This window comes from Neomonachus schauinslandi, chromosome 10 (assembly GCF_002201575.2).
Source record: "Neomonachus schauinslandi chromosome 10, ASM220157v2, whole genome shotgun sequence".
Classification (NCBI taxonomy): Eukaryota; Metazoa; Chordata; class Mammalia; order Carnivora; family Phocidae; genus Neomonachus; species Neomonachus schauinslandi.
The window spans coordinates 74,148,722-74,176,389 of record NC_058412.1 but is presented as its reverse complement, the minus strand read 5'-3'; the positions used below and the strand labels follow the sequence as shown (position 1 = coordinate 74,176,389).

Sequence of the window (27,668 nt, the reverse complement as noted above, 5' to 3'; positions counted from 1 at the left end):
TGGAATAAGGGTACACAGGCAAATTGAATCCCAACTTCCTCATCAGCAGTCTGCCCTCCAGGGAGCTGTCCAGAGTAGCCGGGCCAAGTCCAGCCACATTGAAAATAGGAATTCCATTATATGGATCCTGAACAGACTGTGTTCTTTACCTAGCTGGATTGCTGGGTCTCAGAAAACGTATTAACAACAACCACAAAACCTCCAAATGATCCTTGAGTAGTGTGGAGAAAGATTTTAATAACTTGGCATTGGAAAATTAGACTTCAGATTGATCCTTTCCTTTAATGTTTTGGAATGGCAAGCAAGTAGGTAGTGAGAATGGGAATGGTGCTAGTTCGCCATCTTGTATTAGACATCCGGGTATATCTATATAGTTGTCTAAATTTAACTTGATGTTCCCCGAGATTGCTGCAGAGCCTACAAAGTTGCTCGCTCATCAGTGAACAGCACGACCACCCTTGGTATGACACTCCAGTTGCAAGCTAATGGTTCAGACATGTCTAAGATGGCCAATCCATCCAAACACTTGGGTTGGATTCATTACTCCTGCCTCATTCCTGAAGTATGTAATCAAATTCTAAGAACCAATTGCTTGGGTGTTTTTATTTTTCTTTTGCACAGCAGGTTTTACTCAACCAAAGCAGACTGCACTATTCAGTGGATAATAGCAGCTCACGAGCTACTTTCTGATGTTTTGTGTTTTATTTTTTTCTCATGAGTAAGACTGTATGTGTGAATGCTCATATATTGTCTTTTCTTTTTCTTCTGATAGCCTCCCTTCCCATCTCTTCTCGGCCTTTCTCTTATGAGCCCTAAGAATGGCAGTCCCTGGAAATCTATGTTTATGTTTTATGAAAATGGCAGACTCCACTACTCACTTTTATTTTCCCATAACTATCTTGCCATGAATCCTGTTTTTCTCTCATTCTGCTTGAGAATTTTGGTTCTCTAGTCTCCACACTGAGTTGAAAATCTCCAGGAAATCAGTAGCAGACTGGGTGTTAAGTTGGTTTGTCCCAAGAGAACCTTAACAGAATCTTCCTTCTATTCTTGTATGAATCAAATTCCTCAAACTCTTTTGAATAAGCCATTATGATTTCCCCTAGGCTGGCTATTAGAGTTGGGTCATGGAGTTCAGAATGAAAGTATGAACTCAGAAAATTCCAACTCAAGTTTTTTGGGGGGCGTGGTAACCCAAGTCTTAAAGAATATTGTAACCATTGGGGCGCCTTGGTGGCTTTGTCGGTTCAGCATTCAACTCTTGATTTCAGCTCAGGTCATGATCCCAGGGTTGTGGGATCGAGCCCCGTGTCGGGCCCTGTGCTGGGCGTGGAGCCTGCTTAAGATTCTCTTCCTCTCCCTCTGCTCCTCCACCTTCCCTTTAAAACAAAAAGAGGGGCGCCTGGGTGGCTCAGTTGGTTAAGCGACTGCCTTTAGCTCAGGTCATGGTCCCTGGAGTCCCGGGATCGAGTCCTACATCGGGCTCCCTGCTCGGCAGGGAGCCTGCTTCTCCCTCTGACCCTCCCCCCTCTCATGTGCTCTCTCTCTCTCTCTCATTCTCTCTGTCTCAAATAAATAAATAAAATCTTAGAAAAAAAAATAAAAATAAAAATAAAACAAAAAGAATATTGTAACCATTTATCTGGCTATTTTCTTTTGCCCCGCCCCAGCACCCTAACATAGTAAAATAAAATTTTATAAATGTGGCTCAAGATTTGACAATTTGATTGTATTTGATATTGGGCAGCTGCCACACTCTCAGCCGCCCCCACCCCTGGCCTTTTCTTTCCACTCTGTGTGCCTGCCTCAGAGCAGAGGGTTCAAGAATAAATGTATTACCAAAATGAAGGGAAATGGTCTACGAACTTCAGAGTGAAGAACTGTAAAGTGGCCAAGACTCCGATTACCAGTCAGGCTTCCAGATGGTTTATTAATGAAGCAATGCATTATCCACAAGGGGCAAGAAATGCCATTAGCGTTTTATTCTAGGTGCGGAAGTTCCTATTTAAGGAAAAGTAAATGCATAGCATGCGCCATGTCAGGAAACTAATTTTAATGTTAACAATGAGGTGAGTATTCTTGTGGTGATGAGAAAATATTCCAGCCTTCACTGCCTTCCACAAATAAGTTGCTGGAAGTAAACGAGGTGTGCTATTTCAGTACCAATTTAGCAATACCTCTGCTCTATTATCAGCAACATGCACAGTTGGTTCATGGCGGAATGCAAGCCACTCTTGTCTGTGAATAAGCATCAGGCTGACTGTGCAGGAAGATAATTGCTCTGCCTGCACTTCCTTTGGCACCTACTGATCTCTGCTAAGTGGTGAGTAAAACATTTTTGTAGGGATGTCAAGCACTTCGGAAAATTTGAAGGACTTCATTTCTGATTGTTCTTTTTCTTACGTGGAAGTTTGAGGAAAGTTCATGCAAAGCCATTCCACTGCTGCCATCCCTCCTGGCTTGTCTTAACTAGTAGGGTGCCACTGCGTCTGTGCTTGGCATCTGTTAATCAACTGTGCGCTTTCTTCTGCCTTCTCCTGTGACACCAGCTGGATGTGTTGGGATATCAAGTGACTGACTTCCAATGGATGGCAAATTCACGAAAGTGAAAATGATTGTGCTCGTTCCCTCATTTCCCCCCACAGTGTATGTAAAACTGACTTTTAAAGTGTTTAGTGGATAATGGATCATGTAAGGTCAGTACTAGCCATGGCGGCCACGGCTATTATTTTCCCTTTTCATGGGAGGGTGCTCAGCAAAATGAGATTGTCACACTCTTTTTTTTGAGAGGACGGCAACAGACAGTTAAAAGCCTCTTCATGTAAGGATGTTATTTCATAAAGACACCAGCACTGGATTATCCCCTTCACTTTAAACTTCTGCCAGCTTGTACAAAGAGATAAAACAAAATAGCCCTGGTCCCAGGGGTGGGGAAGTGCCGGCCAGCTCAGCCTGGGTCCACGAGCTTTCATTTTGATTAGTCACATGTGAGGAAAATTCACTTAGGCTGAGAGGTAAATTTAATACCAGTTATGCCCATGCTGTTCATATCACAACCATTTTCACATGATGCCACTTAATTCCCTAAGAAGCAGAAAGGTAAATCGGTGGCTGGCCAGCAAAGGTGTCACAATGCATTAAGAACAGGACTCGCTGCAGGGGATAATGGTTCTGATTGCTGTTGACTCATGTCTCCACCAACTGCCTCATGTAAAATAAGTGACATTTAAAAGACATCAAGATGTGAGAAGAGGTAAGGGAGAGAAAAAGAAAGGGAGAGGAGGGTAAGAAGTCCGTGCCGCTAAACTTGCCACCCGAACGCGCTGTTTCTCTTCCACCCTAAGTGGTAGGAAATGATAACTCGACATGCCATGGGTGACCTGCACTAAGCTTTTAACTTCCTGTCTTGTGTTTTTAGAGAAAAATCTGTAAAATTGCTTCTGGGAACTGCTCCAGCATGTTATCATTTATTTCCAATTTAATTTTTTTTTTAAGTTTTATTCTTTTGCCCTCACATATCAGTCTATTCATCTCTTTAAAAGCTTTAGGCTGAATCAAGTTAGGCAGTGGTAGACAACAAGAGGCAGTCTACTTTCTGAAGGCCCATTTATGTCTATTTTTATAAAGAGAATCAAACTCCAGTTTACAGTAAGCATATGCTTCAGTTGACATCTGTTTCTAAGACTTGGACGCTTTGTTTGCATAACAGTCACCAATAAATGGCCTTGTTTTAAGTCTGCTCACTGAGTTGTATGTGGGTTGTTCAGCTGGGGATTTCAGTCGCAGCTGATCCCCTACCGCTCATAGCTGATAGGAAGGGGGAAAATCCGAGAAGCCCAGTCCTATTTATTAATGCAGATTTTAACATTCTCAATGAACCACTTATCCAGTGCGATTCGGCAACCAAATCCTTATTTGCTCAGGCAGAGGAGGGGGTGTTCTTCAAAGTGCTGAATTAAAGCTTACCAGCTTTTTTATTTTTTTATTTTTTGGAGCGGGGAGGGGAAGGGGGAGGAAAGGGAGAGAGCAAGGCCCTTGCGTCAGCCCGTCTCTGATAATTCCGAGTACAATGAGATTGAATCTTTACGTGGGACATCATAAACCAAGCTCATGTTTAATGAGTTTATTGTTAACTAAGACTATCAGTCGTTTATCATGCTCCAAATGCAGGCCTTTTGTGTAGAACATCTTGATGATTTTTATTCAATACTGCTTACACATCAGTTTAGAGTTTGGTAGAACAAGGTTGTGTTTCCTTCATTTGGGTGGTTTTGTTTCGTTTTAAAGCAATACCTGATGCATCATGCATGGGAAACGAGCACAATATTCAAATATTTCAAGATGTCCATGTGACTATCTTTAGGATCATTAGTGCTCATTAAAGAAGTTACTACTTGTGTTAAGCTGCTTCAAAAACAAAGCTAATCCGCAGGCTCCGTGAGTCTGCCCTTTCTCCCCCTGCCCCCTGGAAGGCATGCCAACAGTTAAAAATATTAAAGGTCTGAGGATAGAGTCTGTGTGCCCTTGAAAGTAAACTTGATCAGTGGGGGGCTTTGTTTTAATTCACATATTTACACAGAGGAGATCTAACTTTAATGTATTTGAAAATACAGCATCCACTAACAGTGAGCATACTGAACTTTTCGCCCTGAATTATTGTATAATATTCAAGTAATCGTTTATGAAATGTGTAACATTTTTTCGAGGGGATTTACATATCAACTTTTCCTAGTGGAATCAACAACAGTAGCATGAAATGTATCTACTCCATTTACTCTTATCCGGTGCTCCTACTTTCTTTTCCCCTTTAATTTTTATATATGGTAAAAATTTCATTGAAGAGAGATTTCAGATGACAGGACTGTAATTTTAAACCCAATAGAAGAGGTGTAAGCAATTTGAGCTTAGTTGAAGCATAATCTTAGGTTGTCAAGAAGAAACCCATTCTCCCTATGCTAATCAATCAGTGTATCAACCAACCAATCATCTCTTCAGCTTAGCATATATCCTAAGGTTTGATATATCTATTAACTGCCCATCATGCAGCTGGTCTCTGGATGATGAGATTCCCCCTATCTTGGCATTTGGCGGCAGACGACTGAGCTATCACAGCCTCAGATAAATACCAAAGTGGAGATTTCAATCCCGTTCCTGAGTGCAGAGACAATCCAGAAACGTTGAAAATATTCTTAGAAGAGAATACGCAGAAAATTACATTTCTCAACACAGTGGTGTGGGTGAAAATTGTATATATTACATGATTTCCCCTCCTGAGACACAACAAAATAAAATAAAATTACTCTTTTATTATGATTGGAATGCTGGTAATCAAAAGGATAGCTGGAATCTGCTGCAAACTCTTAATTGCAAGACAAATTACATGGAGACATTTGAGTAAGCGAGAATAATGACTGTGGCGATAATAAATTTCCTGAAAACAAACAGAAGCCCAATTTTATAAAACAAGGCACATAATCATTGTAATTCTGGAGAAAGGGGTCACCATTTCTGAAGATTGTTCATTGCTTCCTGGCCTCAATTCAGAGGTTCCAATATTAGGGGGCCTGCAGCTGAATCTATCTATAACCCCTTCCTCTAGCCAGTAATGTTGGGGCATGGTTTAGGGACAGTGAGTATTTCTATAAAACTATTCATTGAGAAATAGAAACCAAAAAGACTTAGATTTCCTTCTTAAGAGTCTGTGAATATGTTGAAATTGGAATGAGGAAGATTCATTTCTTCAAACACTGATTTCCACCTGGAAGGTAAAATCCTTCCACAAAATGCAAATTCAACTGATGATGTCTTTCCTACACTATTGCTCAAGTCTCTTACTCTGAAAGGAGAACCAAGGTGAGATGTTAGGGAACTGAGGTTCTAACTGAAGCTTGGCCACTAACTAGCTAAGGCTAAGCAAGCCCCTTAATTCTCTGGGCCTTACTTCATAAATCGAGATTTCTCTGAAGCTCCCATGAAAAGTAGTAACTAACTAGTCTCATGATATGCCAAGACTGTTTTATATTCTTCCAAAGGTTATTGTTTTCCCGTGTCGATTATGGCATGAATTTAGGCCTCTACTATAGTATTTGCTCAGCCAAAATCTCTTTGGTGCTATTGAGCAACATAAACAAATGAAAAATATATGCCAGCCTAAATAAAATGGTCTGGGTTTGAAGTCCTTTTTTCCATCATTTGTTGCGGATGGAGCCAAGGAGGAGGAATGATGGAGTTCACGATAACATGAACTCTTTGCTGCTGGAGAGAGAAGGAAATCTGCTTTCTGTCCTGAGAAGTCCAGCATGAGTCCATAGAGACCGTGATGACTTCTCCACTCCCAGCAACTCAGCCTGTGCACTTTGATCTTGACTTAAAAACACTTGTGTGTCCTGGTGTGAAAGGGAAAGCAACAGTATAACCGCTCTAGAATTTTGTATTTTTCTCAACAGAAAGATAATTGTGGTGTCAAGTTCAGAGCCATAGTTCGGTTGAAATAGTATATTTTGAAGGCCCTTCTCAAAGAGTTGTGATTCTCAGAGAATACACTTTGCTATATGGGTTAAGGTCACAAATTTTATCAAAGCCAAAAAAAAAAAAGTCTAAAATTAAAAAAAGAGAAAAGAAAAGAAAGGAGAACCATTTTCTCTATCTCCAGTCACTTAAAGGGCCCATTCTGGGACTCATTCCAGGCTACTATGATTAGAGACCTGCCTGTTTGTAGATATCCACAGATAAACCCCAGATATGAGCACTCATGACACGTGCTCTGCTGAATGAAGCAAAGGGATTGATTTAGAGAGAGATGGCCTATTGAATGTGGATTCTTTGTTGCTGGCCCGGAACCTTGTAAGCATGCACCTTTAAGGCCCAGGACAGCCTTACTCCCTAGAGCATCTATCCTGTCTTCTGGTGATAATTGTCCTGCCAGCTCTGCTGATTGTGGATATAGATAAGAAAGCTAGTGAAAGTGGATTGAGTGCAATTAGAAACTTATCCACACAAGAACTGACCTGTGATTGCACTTACAGCTAGAATCAGGTCTGGAGGAGACACATCATATAAAGCTCAGCATTCGATGTTGCCGAAGAAGAGGGATTCACTTTCTATTGTTGTGATTTCCAGGTTTAGAACATTCGGCTACTCTGATACATGAATTCAACATGCCTTCACATGGATCCTGTAAACACGCCACAGAGAAGTAAGACAAGCAGTGAGCTCCCTGCCCTCAAGGGGCTTATGTTCAAAGATAACAAAGAAGCAGATCAAAGTGATTGTATAAAACCTTGAAGGAGGTATCAGCAAAATTTCTTCACCAGAGTGTGATTGATGTTGGCTCTTCTATTATGAATTCTTTTAAATAGAAAACAGAGGCTAAAACTTTAGTGAAGATTGAAGTAAAAAGTAGGAGAGACAAGATGGGTAGAAAGGACGCTGGAGGAACCAGGGGAGGGAAGAAAGGACGAGACAAAGTGAGGGGCTCCACTGGGGCCAGCTGTGGAGCCCTCTGTTCCGTGGGTCCTGGGTACATTTTAGGGAGGCAGTTCTTTCAGCTTAGAATGCACTGGGGCTAGAGAGGGAGTGTTCACTTGAACATGAGGCACCAAGCACTGACCACTGTCTTCGTGTATGCCGCCACAACAAAATGCCATAGACTGGGTGGCCTTAACAACAGACATTTATTTTCTCGCAATTTCTGGCAACCACCCATTGGAGCTACAGAGTATCTCCCCAAAGGCGTCTTTTCCTACTTGCTCTTGGAGAGACGACCATTAACCAGTATGTAGCCCATGAACCTTTGCAGGATTCTAGAAGCATTGTGCCCAGCCATTAAGCAGTGGAGCAGAGGAGGGAAGAAAGCAGGCACAAAGAGGAGAGGGTGCATGGTGAATGCTTTATAAACACTCTGAATGGGTGAAAAATAATGACCTCTGACTTCTTTGTGGTTCTTAACTCATGCTGCCACAAGATTGGTTATAAGGTCCATGTCACACTGTGATATGAAAGTATTAATTGAATAGGGGCAATCAGAATTTCTATGTGAATAATGACTTAGAAATAATATTCTGCCCATTCAATAGTGAAATGGGGAACCAAGGCTTTGAGGGGCTATACAGTTCCCTCGATGGGGTCAGATTTTTTTTTTTTTAACTGTGAGTTACATGCATTTTCTGTCCTCTTTTAATTCTTAAATCTGATATGAATTTCTCTAGGGTAACTTAAGAAGAAGGAAGAAAATTAAGGGAAGGAAAAGATATGATAGGTGCTAGAATTATCCTTTGGGTTTAATTTTTGACTTTTGGACAGACACCTGCATCAGCTCTCCTCTTGAATAGGAACCTTCCCATTAAAAAGAACCCATGAATGTGGTTTAAGGTGAACATACCAGTGTCAGTTTCTTAGTTTTGATAAATGTTAATTAAGATGGTGACAATGAGAGAAACCGGGCAAAGGGTACCCAGGAACTCTCTGTATTGTCCCAGAGATTTTTTATTCTTCTGTAAACCTAAAATTATTCCAAAATTAAACATTTATTTTTAAAACCCAGGTATGTGTTTTTACAGTGAACATGTTTGAATTAGAAAGCCCCTAGCTCTCATTTATGGGAGCATTTCCTCAGTGTTTCTGCAAATGAGTGTTCATTTAAATTTGATATCCTGAGAAGCTGATGGCTAACCCAACATTTATGTGTACCATCAAACAGTTCCCTAGCCAATCATGCTGAAATGTTCACTTATCTGATATTGAATCAGAAGAAGAGGAGGATTTAGAATTATCTGACTTTTTTGGAATGCCCCTAGCACTAAAGTAAAATAAAATGAAATGAAATGAAATAAATCTCTTAGCGTGTTCACTAGCCAAAGCATACTACATCTCATGATAAGTTATTTGGAAGTTTGTGTTTTATATAGGCTTGCCGTGTGGTATATTTGTGATCATGTAAGAGTGTCTAGTGGTTACTGTATTAGAGGTTGTCCAAACAAAACTTAAAATTGTAAAACTTTTCTCCAAAGTGTGATACTTCTTGGCTACACTAGTAAACAGTTTGACATGTGTTTAAACATAATTCAATTTTCTTAAAGGTATGTCTAATGAAGTGTGTGACTGTATAATAGAGGAGACGGTATTTGATTTTTAATTTTTATGTTCGTTTCCTGTGTTCTCTGCCCATTTGAATTTTTTTTAAAAATGAAGAGGTAACAGAAAAGTGCCTCTGTATCACTGCGCTTCTGCATTGTTTCGCTGATGTTTTTGTACCCATCTTTTCCTCTGAAGAGTGAACTCCTCGAGAGTAGGAAAGGTGGCCTCGGTATCTCGCCCAATTCAGTACACAGGAAGGATTCAGTAAATATTTGTTTGAGTGAATAAATGAACGAAATCACATTCAAATGAATTACTTCCATTTCGAAGGGGACCAAATAACTGCCTCTTGATTTGCTCTCTTTCCTGCCCTTGTTTTAAGATGGCCTCACAGTTTGGGCTGGTTTTTATCATTGCTATCATTCAGCTATGTATACTAACCTTCAAATCCATAAAAAGTATTTAAAAGAAAGAGAAATTGTTCATGTTTCAACACCTATTATAATGCATTTTCAAATATGTCAGACACATCTTTGTTAAAATTAAACCAGGGATTGGTTTTGAGTGAATAGCCCTATATCCTTACAGATGCTGTGGATGGATGCATCTAAGCTGCTTATTATATTGATGGGTTTTGCTGCTCTGCAGCAAATGAAAACAGGCAGCTGCTTCCTCCATCAAAGCAAAAAGCAGCCTGAGTTTTTATTAACTGAGCGTTCATTTCTTCTATTGCCAAAATTCTTACACAAAACAAAAGAGCAGTTTTAGCACATTATTGCTTAACTAGACATGAACAACTGACAGCAAGTGATAAGCCTGTCTGCTTTTCACAACTGGTAATCATTTTTGGAATAGATGTTTTAATATAGTTGAATATAAATTTTGTAATTTACATCTACAATGGTACGTAAATTTATAGATCCAGTTTGTTGCAGGAGAATGAAGGCTATAATCACAAAAGCCTTTCCCAGTGTTGTTTCATTTTTAATGACTATTTGAAAACTGGGGAAGGGAAATGAAATCAAATTCATTTCTTTAAAAAATACAAAAAGGTGTTAAAGACAATCATACAAGTTGGTTGGAGCCATTTGTAGATGGCCCTGACAGAGCGAGACCGCTGTGTTTACAGCCGGGACGTGCTTCGCACTCTATTTCCACATTAGTTGCAGTGAGCTGCCCAAGTTTGGACAGCGGCAGAAATTTCTGGAGAGCAGACCGTCATGTTTCCTTTGTATCAATGAGTAAGGATGAGCAGGGAGCCTGGAAGGACAGACCCAGGCCATTTTGCACAGCTGAGATTCTCTGCCAACTCACGTTTTGTTTTTTTTTTTTAAGCCATCTGAATATCACACATTTACTTTGAGATAGAACGGCAGAGAGGGGTTTGTTGAGACCGAACCTCAACCACCTCAGCACGCTGAGGTGTTGCCATATTTATTGAGTCAATTTGCCTAATGGTGTTTTGCCTTTTGGAACTTGCTAATGGCGATTCCTGCTGTAAGAAGGGGGAGGCGGGCCTTCTCCTTCCCCATCCCATCACAGGCCTAAGAGGAGGAATGTGGAGGGAAGGCAGTTTTGAAACACTGGGGCGCACCCCTTCCAAACAGTGCTGCTAAATAATTAAGGTCTGCCTAACAAGACTAATACCAGGGCCTTTGAATAAATGTGCTTTGCTTTTGGCACCTGTATCGTGTACCTCCCCAATACCATCTTCTCTCTAGGGAGGCTTTCATTAAGTGCAGAGCTTGCAGTTCACATGGAACACAACGCTTTCTGCTTGTTTGGAATCCAGTCCTCGTGTTTACCTAGACGTGAGATAAAGCTGGACTCCAAGGCAGAAAGCTGCTTTAGAAATCAAGTTCACGGGGCGCCTGGCTGGCTCAGTCAGTAGAACATGCGACTCTTGATCTTGGGGCTGTAAGTTCAAGCCCCACGTTGGGTATAGAGATCACTTAAAAATAAAATCTTGGGGAAAAAAAAGAAATCAAGTTCACATATCATAGGTGCCTAAAGGGGAATCTCACTCTCCTTACTTTGGTTTGGTGTGCCAAGTAACAAGCGTGTGTCTGGGTGAGTGAAGTGGCTCCTTGCCTAAGATAAAGAACAATAACAATTATGTCTGATATTTTCTTCTTTGTTCCAACTTTATTTGACACATTGCTGCTTTCACATGACCAAGACACAACACGGTCCTATTTTAAAAGGGGAAAAGGGTGACCTCATCAAAACGATAGCCTGATCACTCCACTCGAGGACACTGGGTGCACAGCAAGGTCTTGAAGGAGAGTGTTATTTGGAGTAAAACTGGCAGTGAAGATCTGCCTCGTTTTTTCTTTCTCTCTCTTTCTTTCTTTCTTTCTTTTTCTTTCTTTCTTTCTTCTTCTTCTTTTTTAACTCTGAGGAAGATGTACTGTGTTTCTGGGGGGACCTAGGCCATGTTTCTTCTCTTGCTAGGAGCTCTCTGGGTCCACCCTTGCTAGAAATGACTGTTCTCACTTTCTGAGAATCAATGGGGTTAGAGCATTTTCTGGCCTAGGCCTAGAAAGATTGCACTGGGAGATATTCTTCTACCTGTGCTTTCAGACTTCAGGAAAATTTCTTCTGCCCAAAAGGAAGTTTGGGGTGCCTGGGTGGCTCAGTTGTTAGGCGTCTGCCTTCGGCTCAGGTCATGATCCCAGGGTCCTGGGATCGAGCCCCGCATCGGGCTCCCTGCTCGGCGGGGAGCCTGCTTCTCCTTCTCCCACTCTCCCTGCTTGTGTTCCCTCTCTCGCTGTATCTCTCTCTGCCAAATAAATAAATAAAATCTTTAAAAAAACAAAAACAAAAACAAAAGGAAGTTTGTTACCCTGACAAGGAGGAAATAGGAGCAAAAAAAAAAATGCAGCATTTATCTGAGAACCATGCTCAGTATTGGACAGGAAAAATTGTACTTGAGGAGGTTGTCTGTTATTAATATGCTGGATTAGCTAAATAAAAACGCTATCGCCACTCGAATACACAGATGTAGAGCAGTCTCTTTTCTGAGGCTGTGAGATTGAATTAACAAAGGCAGTGCTAATTCAATTAAAATTAAGACATGTTAGGAAGGCTTGACTTCTGAGACCATTTTGAATCCTATCTAAAATATTTCCTGGTAAGGGTTTAGATTTGATATTATTATATTATTTAGATTTGCTATTATAATACAAATAAAATACCTAAGGGAATCTAATTTCTTTAAAATGTTGCAGGCTAGAGCCCACTGACAATTTTATAGCTTTATAGCATTTGGAAATGCACAGATACAATGATCTATAGCCTTTGGATTTAAGAGTTAGAAGAATCCTCAGAAATCAATTCGACCCTTCCATTTTATTCTTGAAGCCAGAGCCCAAATATGATTTGTCCAAAGTCCTAAAATTAGTTATTGACAGCCATGAGAACTAGAAACTAGTTCTCTGGATTTCAGGACCAGTCACCGGAGTTGGAGCAATATAGGGTAGTGATTAAAAAACTGGGCCCTGGTGGGGCGCCTGGGTGGCTCAGTCAGTTAAGCGTCTGCCTTCGGCTCAGGTCATGATCCCAGGGTCCTGGGATCGAGCCCTGCATCGGGCTCCCTGCTCAGCAGAGAGACTGCTGCTCCCTCTCCTTCTGCCCCTCCCCCTGCTCATTCCCTCTCTCTCTCTCAAATAAATAAGAAAGAAAGAAAGAAAGAAAGGGGCCCTGCTGGTTGAGCATGTGGGCTTAAATCGTGGGCTGTACCACTTCAGCTCTGTGTGCTTCGGTAAACCTCATTGTGCCCCTTCACTGGCCATAATGATAGTACATCCCTTATAGGGCTGTTTTCAGGATTAAATGAGATCATCTGTATAAAGCAAAGAGCCCAGCATTTGCCAAGCAGTGAGTGTCCAGTAAGTGATGCCGCTCAGAGTAGGAACAGCTAATACTGACTGAGTACTTATTTGGTCGTCTCCTAATTCATTTGATCCTCCCATCTGTACTTACAGGATAGATAGTACTATGACTTCTGGGGAAGGAGATGATGTGAGGCGAGCTTAAGTGATTCGCTCAGCTCCTAAAGCTAATAAGCCCCAGAGCTGTCTTCCAGGTTCTTTGCTGTGGGAGGTGTGCAAGACGGCCGTGGTTGTGGTTGCAGCGCATCCTGTGTATTCCTTTCTCTTGGTGCTGCTGCAGCATCTTCCTTGTCCCGTCTTCATTTCTCATGGGTCCCTTAGTTGCTTTCCCAGCATCTGCTCTCAAACTGGCCATCTGACGGAAGGCCAAAGACTATCTCCTTGTCCCCACCACAGAGTCCCGATGGAACTGGGACGCCTTTCATCTTTCCCTTCCCTCAAGGAGGTGTCTGAAGTCAAATTTAAGTTTTTAACTTTAATGCATTTTTAAAAAATCAAATCACACCCAGAAGTGGACCCATCTTGTAGTCCTAGAAGAACTTACTGTCGAAATAGTTGGGTTAATTTTTTGTGTCCCCTTCTCTTCCTTCCACATGCTCACTGTCTGTCCTTCTTTTAGTTCAGTTGGCTTCTCCAGGAACAGGAGAAGAAACAAAATTGCAAAGCAATTCATTTGGACCCTTGTTTTTGCGATCTAGGGGATGGCAGTATAAGACATAGGTTCGGATTAGAATCAGATTACCTGGGTTCAAGTTGTACCTGTTCGATTTGGGGGAAGTTCTGTTAACCTCTCTGTGCCTTGATTTCCTCATCTACCTCATAGTACCTGGACAGCAGTCAGCATTTGGTCAGTGTTAGCACGTCAGGGGGCAAGCTTCCACCTGCTGGCTGTGCTGGGCGACGCCGACACCCTTTCAGCCAGATGTGCCCGTGTTCTCCGTGATCTGGCTCCACAAACACAGGGAGGCCTGCACTTTATAATTTATTGTTCTAGAACAAGTCTGTTAACGGGTCAGAGCAGGAGGACAAGTATAGAACAAGCATTGTCCATTTTTAGGGAATTCTTGTTTACAGTCCGTTTTCAAAGTTCCCACAGCTAGGGCGAGCTTTCCCAAAGGTCAGTTTTGGTTTGATTTTGCAGGTTATTGATTAGGAATCATAATCTCTCTGAAACTATCATAAAAATATAATCAATGTTTGGTAAAATTTCCTGGATAGAAACACGTCAAAATAATGACCGTGACAAATAGCAGCAGCAGCCGTAGCTAACGTTATAAAAATTTTGCTACCTGCCAGGCGCTGTTCTAAGTGCCTTACGTGCATTATCTCATTTAATCCTCACAACCATGCTGGGAGTGGGCACTTGGACTGCTTGCGCCTAATTGAGTCAGAGAACTGAGGCATTGCACAGCAGTGCCGGCTGAAGTGGTAGCCCCGTAGTTATTGTCTATTTCATTATTTTTTCCTTTTCTTTTTTTTAAAAGATTTTGTTTATTTATTTATTTGAGAGAGAGAGAGAGAGAGAGAGAGCACGTGCAGGGGGAGGAGGAAAAGGGGAGGGAGAGGGAGGGGAGAAAGAATCTCAAGCTGACTCCACGCTGAGTGCGGAGACCCACCCAGGGCTGGATCTCATGACCTTGAGATTGTGACTTGAGCTGAAACCAAGAGTTGGAGGCTTAATGACTGCGCCACCCAGGCCCCCCTAATGTTTTATTTTCTTTACAACATTAATCACTATCTGGAATTTCCTTGTTTATTGTCCATTGCCCCTGTTGAAGTTATTTGGGCAAGGGCTTTGTTTTAATCACTGCTGTATCCCCAGCTCCTAGAACAGGCCTGGCTGCCAATAATTGTAAGTTGAATGAAGGAATGAATGAGGCTTAGAAACTTTAAGTAGCTTGCCCAAGGTCACACAACCATCAGAGCCAGTGTTCAAGCTGGACTCTAAGTCCGGAGCATGAGATCTGGTTTTTTATTATAACTGTTTATAGCTTGAAACCCCCTTGGACATAATCTAGCCCAAGCCTGGTATCTTGCAGATGAGGATCCTGACGCTCAGAAAGGCTAAATTACTTACCAATATCACATAGATTATTAGTGTCAGAGCCAGAATCAGACCCCAAACCACTAGCTAGTGTTTTTGTACTCCTCAGTTCATATAAAATTGAAGGAAAACCCTATATGCATTTGCTGTACATCATCCACCTACTTATTCATGACACAAACCTAAGTCATATTTGACACTTTCCTCTCTCTTACCATCCCCTTCATCTAATTAACTAGTAAGTCTTGTCAGTGTACTTTCTAAGTATAGCTCATACCTTTTCACTTTTCTTCATCTCTGCAAACCATCACCCAGATCACCATCAGCACTCACCTAGGTCATTGTAGTGGCCTCCGACCTCGTTTCTCCTTGCCTCCTCTTGCCCCTCTTCAATCTGTTTTCTTTAGGGTAGTCAGACTTATCTTCTAAAATGTAAGTCTGATCAGAACACTCTGCTGCTTAAAATGTATCACTTATATTAAGATGCGATTTGAAAATCTTAACATGGCTTTGAGCCTGTGGGATCTGGCCCCTAGCCATCCCTCCAGTCACGTCTGGCACTGTTCTCTTCCTTTCTCATGTATTCTGCAGCTCCACTGGCCCTATTTCCATTCCTAGAATATTGAACTGTTCTCCTCTTCAAAGCTTCTTCTCATGGGGCTCCCCTAGGATGGACCATTCCCTCCACCTGTCCCCTTCTTCCTCCTCTACTTGGCTCTTCATCCTCTGGGTCTCAACTTACATGCTATTTCTACAAGGAAGTGTTCCCTGATGGACTCCTCCCAACCTCCCTTCCAGCCTCGTCAAGTCCCCTACAGTATGTTCTCAGAAGTACCCTCTATTTTTCCTACATAGCCTTTATTATGATTAATTAGGCACATCATTTGTGTAATTGTTTATTTAATATCTCCTTCTCTAATTAGACGGAAGCTCCAGTGACTATGCTGTCTCATTCCCTGCTAATCCACAGGGCCTGAAACATACTGGTGCCCCCCAAATTTTTATGGAGTATTCTGTAGTCCTCTTTTGGATTTCCACTCTGGGTTGAAACATTAATAACAAAGCAGAAATGTTTAAGGAAAAGGAGACAGAGTATAAACACGAAAACAGTCCAAGAGGTTTACCTACCCATTCCACATGAACTGCTTTTCCTTTTAGTGACACTGCCAATGAATTTCTTCTTCCAGAAGACTCAACAGCTTAGCTAAGGGTGTGGTGGCCTCCCCATTTGAGTCTCAGATTTGGGAGAGGCCTTACTTTTGACTCCCGCATGAGAGACATGATCCTTTCTTTTGAGGAGGGTAAAGAAAACTGCTGCATGGGTAGATATCAGCTAATCAGAGGAAAGCCATCTCTCTACTACAAGAGCTGGGTGTGTTGTCCCCATGGGCCAAGTACAAGATGTTAGAGTGAAAAGCAGGGGTCAGCAGTCTGCTGGTCTTGATGCCATCTGACAAAGTCTCAGGACTTTCCTCTAACATGAACTCTGGGGAAGCAAAAAGCTCTCAAATGCAAGTGATCTAGGAGGAAGGACCCATGCTCAGCTAGAGATTTATGTCTCTAATAAAATCTACATAGCTAATTTTAGGGTTGTTCAGCCCTCAGGTTAATAATGGATGTATTGTTTGTTTCCAGATTAACTGAAAACTTGGCATTTAAAATAATTCCAAACTAGCTACTTAACAAACAACAAAAAAATGGCTGCATACATAAAATAGATCACATTGACAACTTTCCCCCTCATTATTGCTACATAGATAGCTAGTTTTTCTTATTTTAGTGTTGGCTGGGTATAGCTTTCTGAAGTTTGTTAGATCCAGCAGACCTGTTCTGACAGAGGCATCTGCAGGGAAGCAATCCTTTGTTTGAAAGAAAATGGAATGAAATCAAATGACCCTGGAAACCCAAGTATAATATACTATTCTTTTTCTTCTTCCAAACGGAGCTCTTGTTTAGTTAATGCTTTATGGAGGCCCAATGGATGAAGGAAGACTTTTCTCCTATGAGTTAAACTAATTCAATTTATACAGAAAGCACTAAGGCATAGGGAATTACAGGCTTCTAAATAACTTTTAAGGAAGTATCCTAATTCATGACATGTTTAGGAAACAAGTTATCTAGAATAAGTCATTAATTAAAATTTCTTGTGATGCTTTTTTTGGGGGACCAATACTTTGGCAATTCTAAACACCACTTTGGGCATTCTTCTCTGTCTCATTGGTGATGTCAAGAATATAGCAGCAGGGGCGCCTGGGTGGCTCAGTCGGTTAAGCGACTGCCTTCGGCTCAGGTCATGATCCTGGAGTCCCTGGATCGAGTCCCGCATCGGGCTCCCTGCTCAGCGGGGAGTCTGCTTCTCCCTCTGACCCTCCTCCCTCTCGTGCTCTCTGTCTCTCATTCTCTCTCTCGCAAATAAATGAATAAAATCTTTAAAAAAAAAAAAAAGAATATAGCAGCAATCCCTATAACTGATTGATAGAGCCCTATGATATTACTAATGGAGTATAAAAATCTTGAGCATAAGAAAAGCTTCCCTGTTAGTTTCATTGACTTGTATGTCCTTCTAAAATTTATTCTCATCACTTTTCCAATGAGTTTCTCTCTGTTTCACGAAGTCCTTCTAGTCACTGTTCTTCTGGGATGTGTACTGAAACCTCACCACTCAGAGCTTAAAGTATTTATGCTAAAAAAAATACTCTATGAGAGATAAGAATAGTTACAATATGTCTTGAGTTCTAGAATTAGCCCACAAACAGTTACATTCAAAAGTCCATACATTTCTGGATTTCAGGTAAATTAGAGGTTGAACAATGCATTAAAGTCACTTCCTCCCAGAAACCTCACTAAACCACTGTAAAGAAATGTTTTTAAAACCTAAACGCACAAGGATGATAGAATGAGGGGACATACAACAACATAATTTTGGAAGCTGGAAAGCAAATGATGAGAAATCATTGACTTAGCAGATATGAGAAAGTCAGCAGTTGAGAAAGCTGAAAACCAAACCAGCTCATACTTCTGAAACTTTGAAAGGCTCAGAAATTGGGGCATTTGTACAAGTAGGAGTTGAAGGGGGCTAAAATAAGGAAGATTGGTTGAAAACTGTTTATAAAGCAGTTACATACCTGTTCCAGGCTACTGAGTAACTTCTACCTCTGTACTACCAATGGAAGAGATTTGTTCTCTGGAGAGGGTTAAACCAAAGGGTTTTAGGTTGAGGGATACCAGGCACAGTTGAAATCAGAGAGAATACCAAAAGCAGGCTGGAGAGATTGGGTGAACATACACAGAGCCACCCACACTCCATTCCATCCCCACAAACTCAGCCCTCTTCACTTCCAACCAGCTTTTTATCTTTCTATGATTATGTTTAAGCAAACAACAAAGAATTGCCAGATATCTGAGGAAAGCTTTTGATGCCAAAGGTACCAAAATCAATTAACAGAAAAAAACAACATGAAGAAAATAGACTATATAAGAATAAGAAAACTTAAAAGAAACTGTAATTAATATTTTCAAATAATTTTTAAAAGATTGATTCATGAAACAGGAATAGATGCTCTAAAAAAGAAATATTCAGAGAACACCCATCAAGAATAGCATAAATGTGGGGCACCTGGGTGGCTCAGTCAGTTAAGTGTGTGACTCTTGGTTTTGGTTCAGGTCATGATCTCAGGGTCCTGGGATGGAGCCCCACGTTGGGTTCCATGCTCAGGGGGGAGTCTGCTTGTGTATTCTCTCTCTCCCTCTCTCTCTGCCCCTTCTCCCACCCATTTGTGCTCTCTCTCTCTCTCTCAAATAAATAAGTAAATAAATCTTTTTAAAAATAGCATAAATGAGAATTACAACAAAAGGGTTGGAAGATAAAGTTGAGGAAATTTCCAAGAAAGTAGAAAACAGTAAGAGATAGAAAGCAGGAAAGAAAAGGTAAGAAAGAGGATGAGTTCAGGAGATTCAACATCCAAATAACAGGAGTTCTAGATAAAGAGGACAGGAAATAAGCAATGGAACTTCCCAAGAAACTGTCCAAGATCTGAAGAACATGGAGTTTCCAGATTGAAATTACCCACTGAATCATGGAAGTTCCCATTTATTTACCTTCCACACACTTTTTCTCAAGAAGCTACTGGAGGATGTCTTGCACCAAAACGAGGAAGTAAACCAAGAAAGGAAGACAAGGGATAGAAGAAACAAGAGATGCAATACAGGAGAAGAGCAAAAGGGAGTCTGGAATGATACGAAGATTGATTCTAGGGTATCAGCTGTGCACTAAGCATAGAGGGCATTCAGTCCAGGCTAAAGCAGGTCAGAAGGCACCAGGAAAGAATTCCTCATGAGGTTGATAGAATACCTGATGTGAATGAATGTACTGAAAGGGGAAATTTGACAACTGGATTTTGAGATTGAATAAAAAACCTTAGCAAATGAGAAAAAAAATAGACAATTATGAACTCCATGGGGGGGGCGGATTGTACATGAGATAAAAAGCAATCATAGTTTACTACATGGCTCGGTATTATTTCCTGGTCATAATGAAATTGGCAGTGACTATATATTACCAAAATTATAATATATCTATAATTGGAAGATGGTGATGATGGGTGGATAAGGAGCATGGTGTGTGTGGCATGGGGAGAGGAGTATGGATGAAGGTGAAAGCAGCTTATCTTCCATAGTGGGGGTCAATAGATTGTGCCTAAAACTGAAAAATCAAGAAGTGACAATACAAACATATGTAGAAATATGGAAGTAATTACCAGATGCATCAACTAAAAGAATTGGAAGTAGCAGTTTCTGAGAAAGGAGAAAGACTGGGTCAGAGGGGCTGGGTACTAATCTTAACCATAATCATTTATCTTAATCATTCTCACAGAACTCAGTGCCTCTGTAAACTCTGTGTAAGTTCTTTACAAATAAAATCCTTTTTAAAAAGACCATTATATTTCCACAAATAGAAATGAGAAAACTTTTTTAAATAATGGCATTATTAAGATGTAATTCACATACTGCATGATTCACCCGGTGATTTTTAGTATATTCACAGAGTTGTGCAACCATTACCACCATTTTAGTGTATTTCATCACCTCTGGAATGTCACTCCACGTTTACTCTCAACCGTCGTAGCCCTAGACAACCACCACTATATATTCTGTCTCTATGAATTTGTTTATTCTGGGCATTTCATGTAAGTGGAAACATGAGACATGTGGTTCTTTGTGTTGGGCTTCTTTCACTCAGCATAATGTTTTCATGCTCCATCTATGTTGTAGCATGAATCAGTACTTTATTTCTTTTTATTGCCAAATAATAGTGCATTGCATGGCCATGCCACATTTTATTTATCTGCTCATTAGTTGATGGACATTTGGGTTGTTTCTGCTTTTTGGCTATTATGAATAATGCTGCTATGAACATTCATGTACAAGTTTTTGTGTGGACATATTTTCTTTTCTCTTGGGTATGTTCCTAGGAGTGGAATTATTGGGCCATATGTTAATTCTACATTTAAGTTTTTGGTGAACTGCTAGACTGTTTCCCAAAGCGGCTGCACCATTTTACATAATTTCTCCTCATCCTCGCCAACATTTGCTATTGTCTGACTTTTTGGTTATAGCCATCCTAGGAGGTGTGAAGTGGTATCTCATTGTGGTGTTGATTTGCACTGAGATAACTTTCAAAAACATGATAGATTAGCAAAAATAAAATAGGTTGTCAAAACCTCATCTTGACAAGACTTTGAGGAAATAAACACTCTTATTTGGAGGTATAGTTTGGTACACATGTTTTGGAGTACAGTTTGATATATCACAGTGTGATAGGTACTTAACATTTGATCAGATTTCCCATTTCTGAGTATTTGACCTATAGAGAAAAATCATATTTTGGGGAAAGAAAAATGTGTCTTCATGGCACCACTGTTTATAATCTCATAGTACCAAAAACTCAAAATAACTTGAATGTCTCTCAAGAAGACACTGGTTAAATAAATTATGATGCAGACATAAAATCAGGCAGTCATTAAAAATAATAATGCAAGGGGGCGCCTGGGTGGCTTAGTTGGTTAAGCGTCCGACTCTTGATCTCAGCTCAGGTCTTGATCTCATGGTCATGAGTTCGGGCCCCATCTTGGGCTCCATGCTGGGTGTGGAGGCTACTTAAAAAAAAAAAAAAAAATATATATATATATATATATATATACACATATATATAATGATGCAAGTATATTTTTATTGTCATGGGAAGTTATTCATCACATATTGAGTGGGACAAAATCAGATTGTCAAATACCTGCATGATAAGATCCCATTTGTATAAAATATCTTTGTGCTTAGAGAGCTTTTTTTTTGGAATGATGTCCAAAATGTTACTAGGGGTTATATACTAGTGGTGTAATTTAAGGTGATTTTATTAACTTTGTTCTACATATTTTTGTATTTAATTTAGTTAAAAATCAACCTCTATAATTTTTTTTTTTTTTTTTTTTTTTTTTAAGATTTTTTTTTTTTTTGGCGCCTGGGTGGCTCAGCTGGTTGAGCGACTGCCTTCGGCTCAGGTCATGATCCTGGAGTCCCTGGATCGAGTCCCGCATCGGGCTCCCTGCTCGGCAGGGAGTCTGCTTCTCCCTCTGACCCTCCCCCCTCTCATGTACTCGCTCTCTCTCATTCTCTCTCTCAAATAAATAAAATCTTTAAAAAAAAAAAAAGATTTTATTTATTTATTTGACAGAGAGATAGACAGAAGAGCACAAGCAGAGGGAGTGGCAGAGGGAGAGGGAGAAGCAGGCTCTGCACTGAGCAGGGAGCCCGATGCGGGACTCGATCCCAGGACCCTGGGATCATGACCTGAGCCGAAGGCAGACGCCCAACCATCTGAGCCACCCAGGCGCCCCCAACCTCTATAATTTTTTGAGAAAATTATAAAACTCTCTTAAAAGACTATGCATTTTAGAAGTCACATTTTTGTACTTAATCAAAGCTTGAATTTTAGTTAAATACCCTTCCCCTATCATTATTTTTTTAAACCTCAAAACCATCTACTAAAGGCATAAAGAAATTCATTATTCTGGTGATTTTATATACTTGGTGTAGAACACTGTCTTGGGCTCTTCCTTCAGAGACTTTTATTATATACTTTATTCTTTACAGAGTTCTTTTGCTATGGAGGTATGCCAGGTATTAGGACTTCAGGGTTGTGGTAAAGTTCATGGGTGGGAGTAGGACAAAAAGGTGTTCCATCTGTTCTCATCTTTGGGATAATTGTCGGGGTCTGCATATTCTCTCTTCTACCCTTTTATCCCCTTTTGCAGGAGAATAACATTAACAACTAATTTTTCTTTGAGCTCATTATGAGTTAGGAACTATTGTTCTAAACAGATTTCATGTATTTTACTTATTTAATCCTCACAACCATTCTGTGAAGTTGATACTACAATTACATTATTTTACAGATGAGGAACCTGAGGCACAGAGAGGTTAGGTAAACTATCCAAGGTCACTCAGCCAGGGACTGCAGCCCAACAAGCTGGGACTGGAGCCCAAAGAGTCTGGTTCCAAAGCTCCTGTGATCTTAATTGCTACACTCCACTGCCTTTCTGACTTTCTTACTAAATATGACTCCAAATACTTCTTGCTGGTTTACTTTGTTCTCTCCCAAACTGTCATTTCTACCAGAAATACCATGGAGGCTGAGCTAGTTTACACTTGTCCAGACTTTCCTGCCGCAAATGCTTCTCTGGGTCAATGTCTTTGCTGTTCATCTATTTACCCACTGATTCCATTAGGATTTTACTTACCATTTCTTTGACATCCTCTTCTCTGAAATGTTCGGATTTCTCACTCTTTGAAGCTGGAGATGCGTCTAGGAGAAAAAAAAATTAAGTCTCATTAGGTGTTTCCACTTCGCATCCAGACCCATTGGAAGAGAGTTTAGTGCGAAGGCAGTGAACATTCATTGCTCTTTCCCAGGACGGTGGGGCCTTCTCAACCTCAGGCGGAGCAGGATGCTAGTGCCCTGCTTGACCTTTGAGTCTGACCCCTTGGCGAAAACCCAGTTTTGTCTGAGGCTGTGGTTTATTCCGATCATAGGAGTGATACATATTCATTGTAAAAATCTTTGGAAAATACAAAAAGTGTAAAGAAAAAATCAACCTACCACCTTGTGATAACTGCTAGAGACTATCATTTCCAAGCATGTTTGTCTTTTTTTTTTTTTTTAAGGCATTCCTATTCATTCATGAAGACTGAGTCTTCAAAAGAAATGATTTACAAGTGATGATTTTAGAAAATGCCCATCCATGGAGTTTACTGGGGAGGATTATGGTTAAATTTAAAGATGTGCCAAAGTTGGTGAAATTTAAATTTCTTAATTTTAATCTCCAGTTTGATATTTCTGATCGAAAAAAGAAAATAATTGTGTGTATTTGAAAACATTAGGATGGAATCAAAGAGAAAGGTATAATGACCTCGGTGGTTTTCTTTGCTCCTTGCAAGTGTTTTTCCATTTATTTTTGCCTCACATGGGCTGCGTATACATTAGGTCTTCAACTGATGCTTATGAATTGGCTGAAAAGACGGTTCATGTGTACAAGATCAGCTACCTGAAATACCATTAAAATTGAACTTTTAGTATTTGTAATTTTGGTTGTTACTGTTTTTGCTGTCTTGTGATAGAAATTTAGGAAAATTTATTTGGGATATTTTACTGTTTTTCTGGGAAAAGAGCTATCATCAACAACAAAAGAGACTCATTTGATATGACATATTACAAGTAATAATTATGTTAAGTTTGATTCAAGTTGAAACAGCTTGTACTGAACATTATTTTTAAAAGCCATTTCTTAAGAGAATGACTACAGAGAATGATTGTAGAACAGACTCCTATAATCAAAAAGTGTATCCTCTTGTGTTTTCCAGGCATCTGGCCATCTGAAGAGGTTTTGGCTTACTACTGCCTCAAGCACAGTAATGTATTCAGGTACAAAGCTGCACTTAAAAAGATATTTTTTAGCCATTATGGGTATTGTATCTGCATGTTAAAGATTGCTGTGATGACATTCTTCAAATTAAGTTGTTTAAAAAAATATAAGAAAGAAAGAAAAGGAAGGGAGGGAGAGAGGGAGGAAAGAAAGAAGGAAGAAAAGAAGGAAAAAAGTTCATGGTGAAAACATGTTGCTTCTGAAAAGAAATCTGAATTGCCTTTGGGTACTAATACTGCACAGCAAGCTTTTTGCTATATGTCAAAGGCTTTTGATTTCCACTCAAGGCATTTTATTTCACTTTGATTTTGGGGAAACAAAAGTGAAGCTCCAATCAATCCTTACTGATTGTGAGGGTCAAAAAAAGAGAAAAAAACAAACCATAATAAAGACATTCTTTAAACTTCTGCTAGGGAAATCACTACAGAATATTTGATAAATAAATACCCCACAGCTATTATTTAAAGATGCCATCCCACCCCTGGTTTTAAAGGTATTTTATAGACCTAACAATATGTATTTGTAAAATATAAATCACTATTACAGATTCATGCTACGGAAATAAAGGTTTTCAACTGTCAGTGTGCAATTATAGATCAAACCCATGGATGGGATTTAGGAAAAAGAAAAAAAAAAACCCTCCTTTTATTTAAAATTCTAAAGATGTTTGGTAGATCCAGAAAATACAGGTTTTTCATTTTTAATTCTCGTTTTATAAAAGTCACCCAACATATGCTTCCTGAATAGCCCATTATGATTCCAGACAAGTCATTAGTGATCATGGTGTGTGTGTTTTAACAATATGTACTTACAAGATTGGGTCAATAATATGTATTTTTTGAAGCTCTGTGGGTCCATATTTACCAACCAGTCTATAATTGCTTTGAACAACTAAATACTCATTAAGTGTATTTCGGAATATGAATGTTCTTTCTTGGCTTCTCCGCCTCTTCCCTCTCTTTGCACCCCTCCTTCCCTTTCAGTTCTCTCCTCTCTTTTTCTTTTCTCCTGTTGAGGTGATAAACTTCCCAACCTGGGAAGAAGGAACACTCTTAAGGGTTTAAGCATATAAAATGAGCACAGGGCAGTATTGAATTTGGGCTGCAGAGCTGCTCTGGGAGCCTGGCATTTGCTCTTCTCGCTGTGCTTAAGCTTGACTGGAGCTCCAGACATCGAGCAGTGGGCCAGGGTAAGAATGTCACACGTTGAGGGCTGATATTTAGGCACAAAGGGGAAGGTGAGTGCGGAGTGCCACACTAGGCTGTCAGCTTTAACTCTGAGCCGCTTTACTTTTGAGCGGTGAAGTCAGAGCCCAGTCATTACTTTAGCCTCGGTTTGCTGGCTTAACCATATTATGTCCCTGCATTGTTTATTCACTGTGTTGTGTTGGGGTCAATTGTGATTTAAGTGTTAATTGCTAAATGCTCTTTGTGTAATTGTTCTTTATGGGGGCAGTTCAGCTTTCCAAAACGTTTGTTTGGTTTCAATTTTTTTTTTTTCCCCCACAAAATTCAAGATTGCATTTATTTGTGTGTGTGTGTGTTGTGTGTATGTGACTATAATATAGGTATATACACACTCATATATGTTCTTCATTTACTTGTCTAACTGTTTTTGAAGGAATGAATGTGGATTAACAGTGTTACCCTTTCCTAACAATTATCTTTCGCTACTCTAGCTAGTTTAGTTCTAAAAGACAGCGCCATTGACAAGGGAAAAAAAGGGAACCTTCTCAGATTTTTCAGCTCAGCGGTGGTAATGTTGCAGTGAACACTAATGAGGGAACCCCCACTGATTTGCCTGCTTTGTGACTTTTCTATTTCATAATTATTTTTAAAACGCAAAGCAACATGAGGTAGCCTAGTCCCGTCTCTACAACTTCCTGGTAGCGCCATTCTTACTGCAGATGGCAATTTGTTCTTGTAACATATATATCTCTCTGGCCATTTTCATCTAATTTGTATGGGTTCTACCATTTCTTTTCTCTCTTTCAGGGACCTTGCTGTGTGTGAGCTAGGGGGTGGCATGACATGCTTGGCTGGGCTCATGGTAGGTCTTTTCTCAATTCCAATCCCATTCAGAGGGAGGAACAAAAGGAAAAATGTTCCAGGGCCTCCAACTGCTGGGTCAGAGAACCGTCAACAGCATCAGCTGCGGTCAAGCTGCCGGGTCTTGAGAGACCTTCTAGATTGACTTACTTTCGGATCATATTGATTTTATGGTTGCCTCGATGAGCAGAAACATTTTACCTCCGTGTAGTCAATATCGCTTGTTGTGACATTCCAGGCCTCGCGCGGTCTTTCTTTGCCATAGCGAAAGCTTTTTTTTTTTTTTTTTCAGATTATAGTCCCATTTGCTAAGATACAGGAATAGCCTGGCGAATCACAGTTGGAGCACCATGATATAGCTGCTAATGTTTTGCCTGCATTATTACACCAACAAACATGATCCAGAGCGCTCAGTAATTAGATTCTTTTGAATTAGATTGGCCATTCAGGAACGTCGTTCCCCATTCTCTGGGTTCTGAGTCATGTATTCAGGAGATATTATGTAGCAGCACAGTGCATTAGACAAGTTTTTATGTCTCTACAAATAAAAGCATATTGTTACACTGATTGGCATTTGACAAACCTGTCGCTCTTACACAATGTGTCGAGGTTACAGCCCAATGTGCGAGCATGTCAAAGCTCACAAAAAAATTACCCTCACAAAGCCATCTGCCTGCAATGCAAAGTTATATGAAGGGCATCAGGCAGTCAGACAGAAGCAAGCTGAAAGGCAGAGTGACAGCCTTGTATGATGGCTCTACTAGATAAACAGAAGCCCACAAATGAAAGCCTCTCAGAATACCATCATCCGCTGTCACAATGCAATTACCGAACAGAATGATAGCAAGATAGAGGCTCCCGCAAATGGAATGATAAAAGTATTGACTGATTTGATTGAATGATTAAAATAATGCAGACATAAAATGAAAAAAGATTGAAGATTGTTACAGAGAAATAGGTGAGGAAGCATGATACTGAAGGCTTGTCACTCCTGTCTTCACTTCCACACAGACAAGCATATTTGCTCATTGTTTGCTGTGCTCCTTTTTTTTTTTTTCAGGTTGCTATTTCTGCAGATGTCAAAGAAGTTCTGTTAACTGATGGGAATGAAAAGGCCATCAGAAGTATCCTTATTCAGATAGAAAACGGGTTTGTTGTGCTCATTCCTTTTTCCCGGCTGAGTAACAATTGATATAAAGAAAGACAGCATGGGGTATTAAAAAAGAATCCCCCCCACACACATGATAAGTAATTAAGAAAAAGTAGAAATATATGGAATTCATTGGCGACGACTGTTTTTTTCTTTCATTTCGATAGATTTTTTTTTACAGTCACTTCTTGTGAAAGGAGCCCATGATTTGTGGACCACTCAAGGCAGTAAGAACATTTGTTTCAGAATAATTTCCAGGCATTCTTGTCCTTTTATTGTCACTGAAATTTCCTGGTATAAAGTAAATGATTGAATATTTATTATATCCACTATTGCTTATAAAAACTAACTTCCAGCTTCATGTTCATTATGACCTTCCTTGGGTTTGATCTTGTGGGTATGTGCTAGGTAGGATGGGACCTTCTCTAATTGCCGAGAGGTTACCTATAGCTCCCCATTGGAAACAGCTATCAGGTTTTCATT

At 40.2% G+C, this 27,668-nt stretch overlaps 1 protein-coding gene across 1 annotated transcript in view; it reads left to right on the top strand.

The window, feature by feature from the left end:
- CAMKMT (calmodulin-lysine N-methyltransferase) overlaps positions 1-27,668 on the top strand; it is a 382,577-nt gene that overhangs the window by 299,364 nt on the left and 55,545 nt on the right. The window contains exons 4-6 of the mRNA XM_021701200.1: positions 23,926-23,986; positions 25,982-26,036; positions 27,096-27,159. Coding sequence (XP_021556875.1) covers positions 23,926-23,986; positions 25,982-26,036; positions 27,096-27,159 — 180 coding nt within the window. The remainder of the gene's footprint in view (positions 1-23,925; positions 23,987-25,981; positions 26,037-27,095; positions 27,160-27,668) is intronic.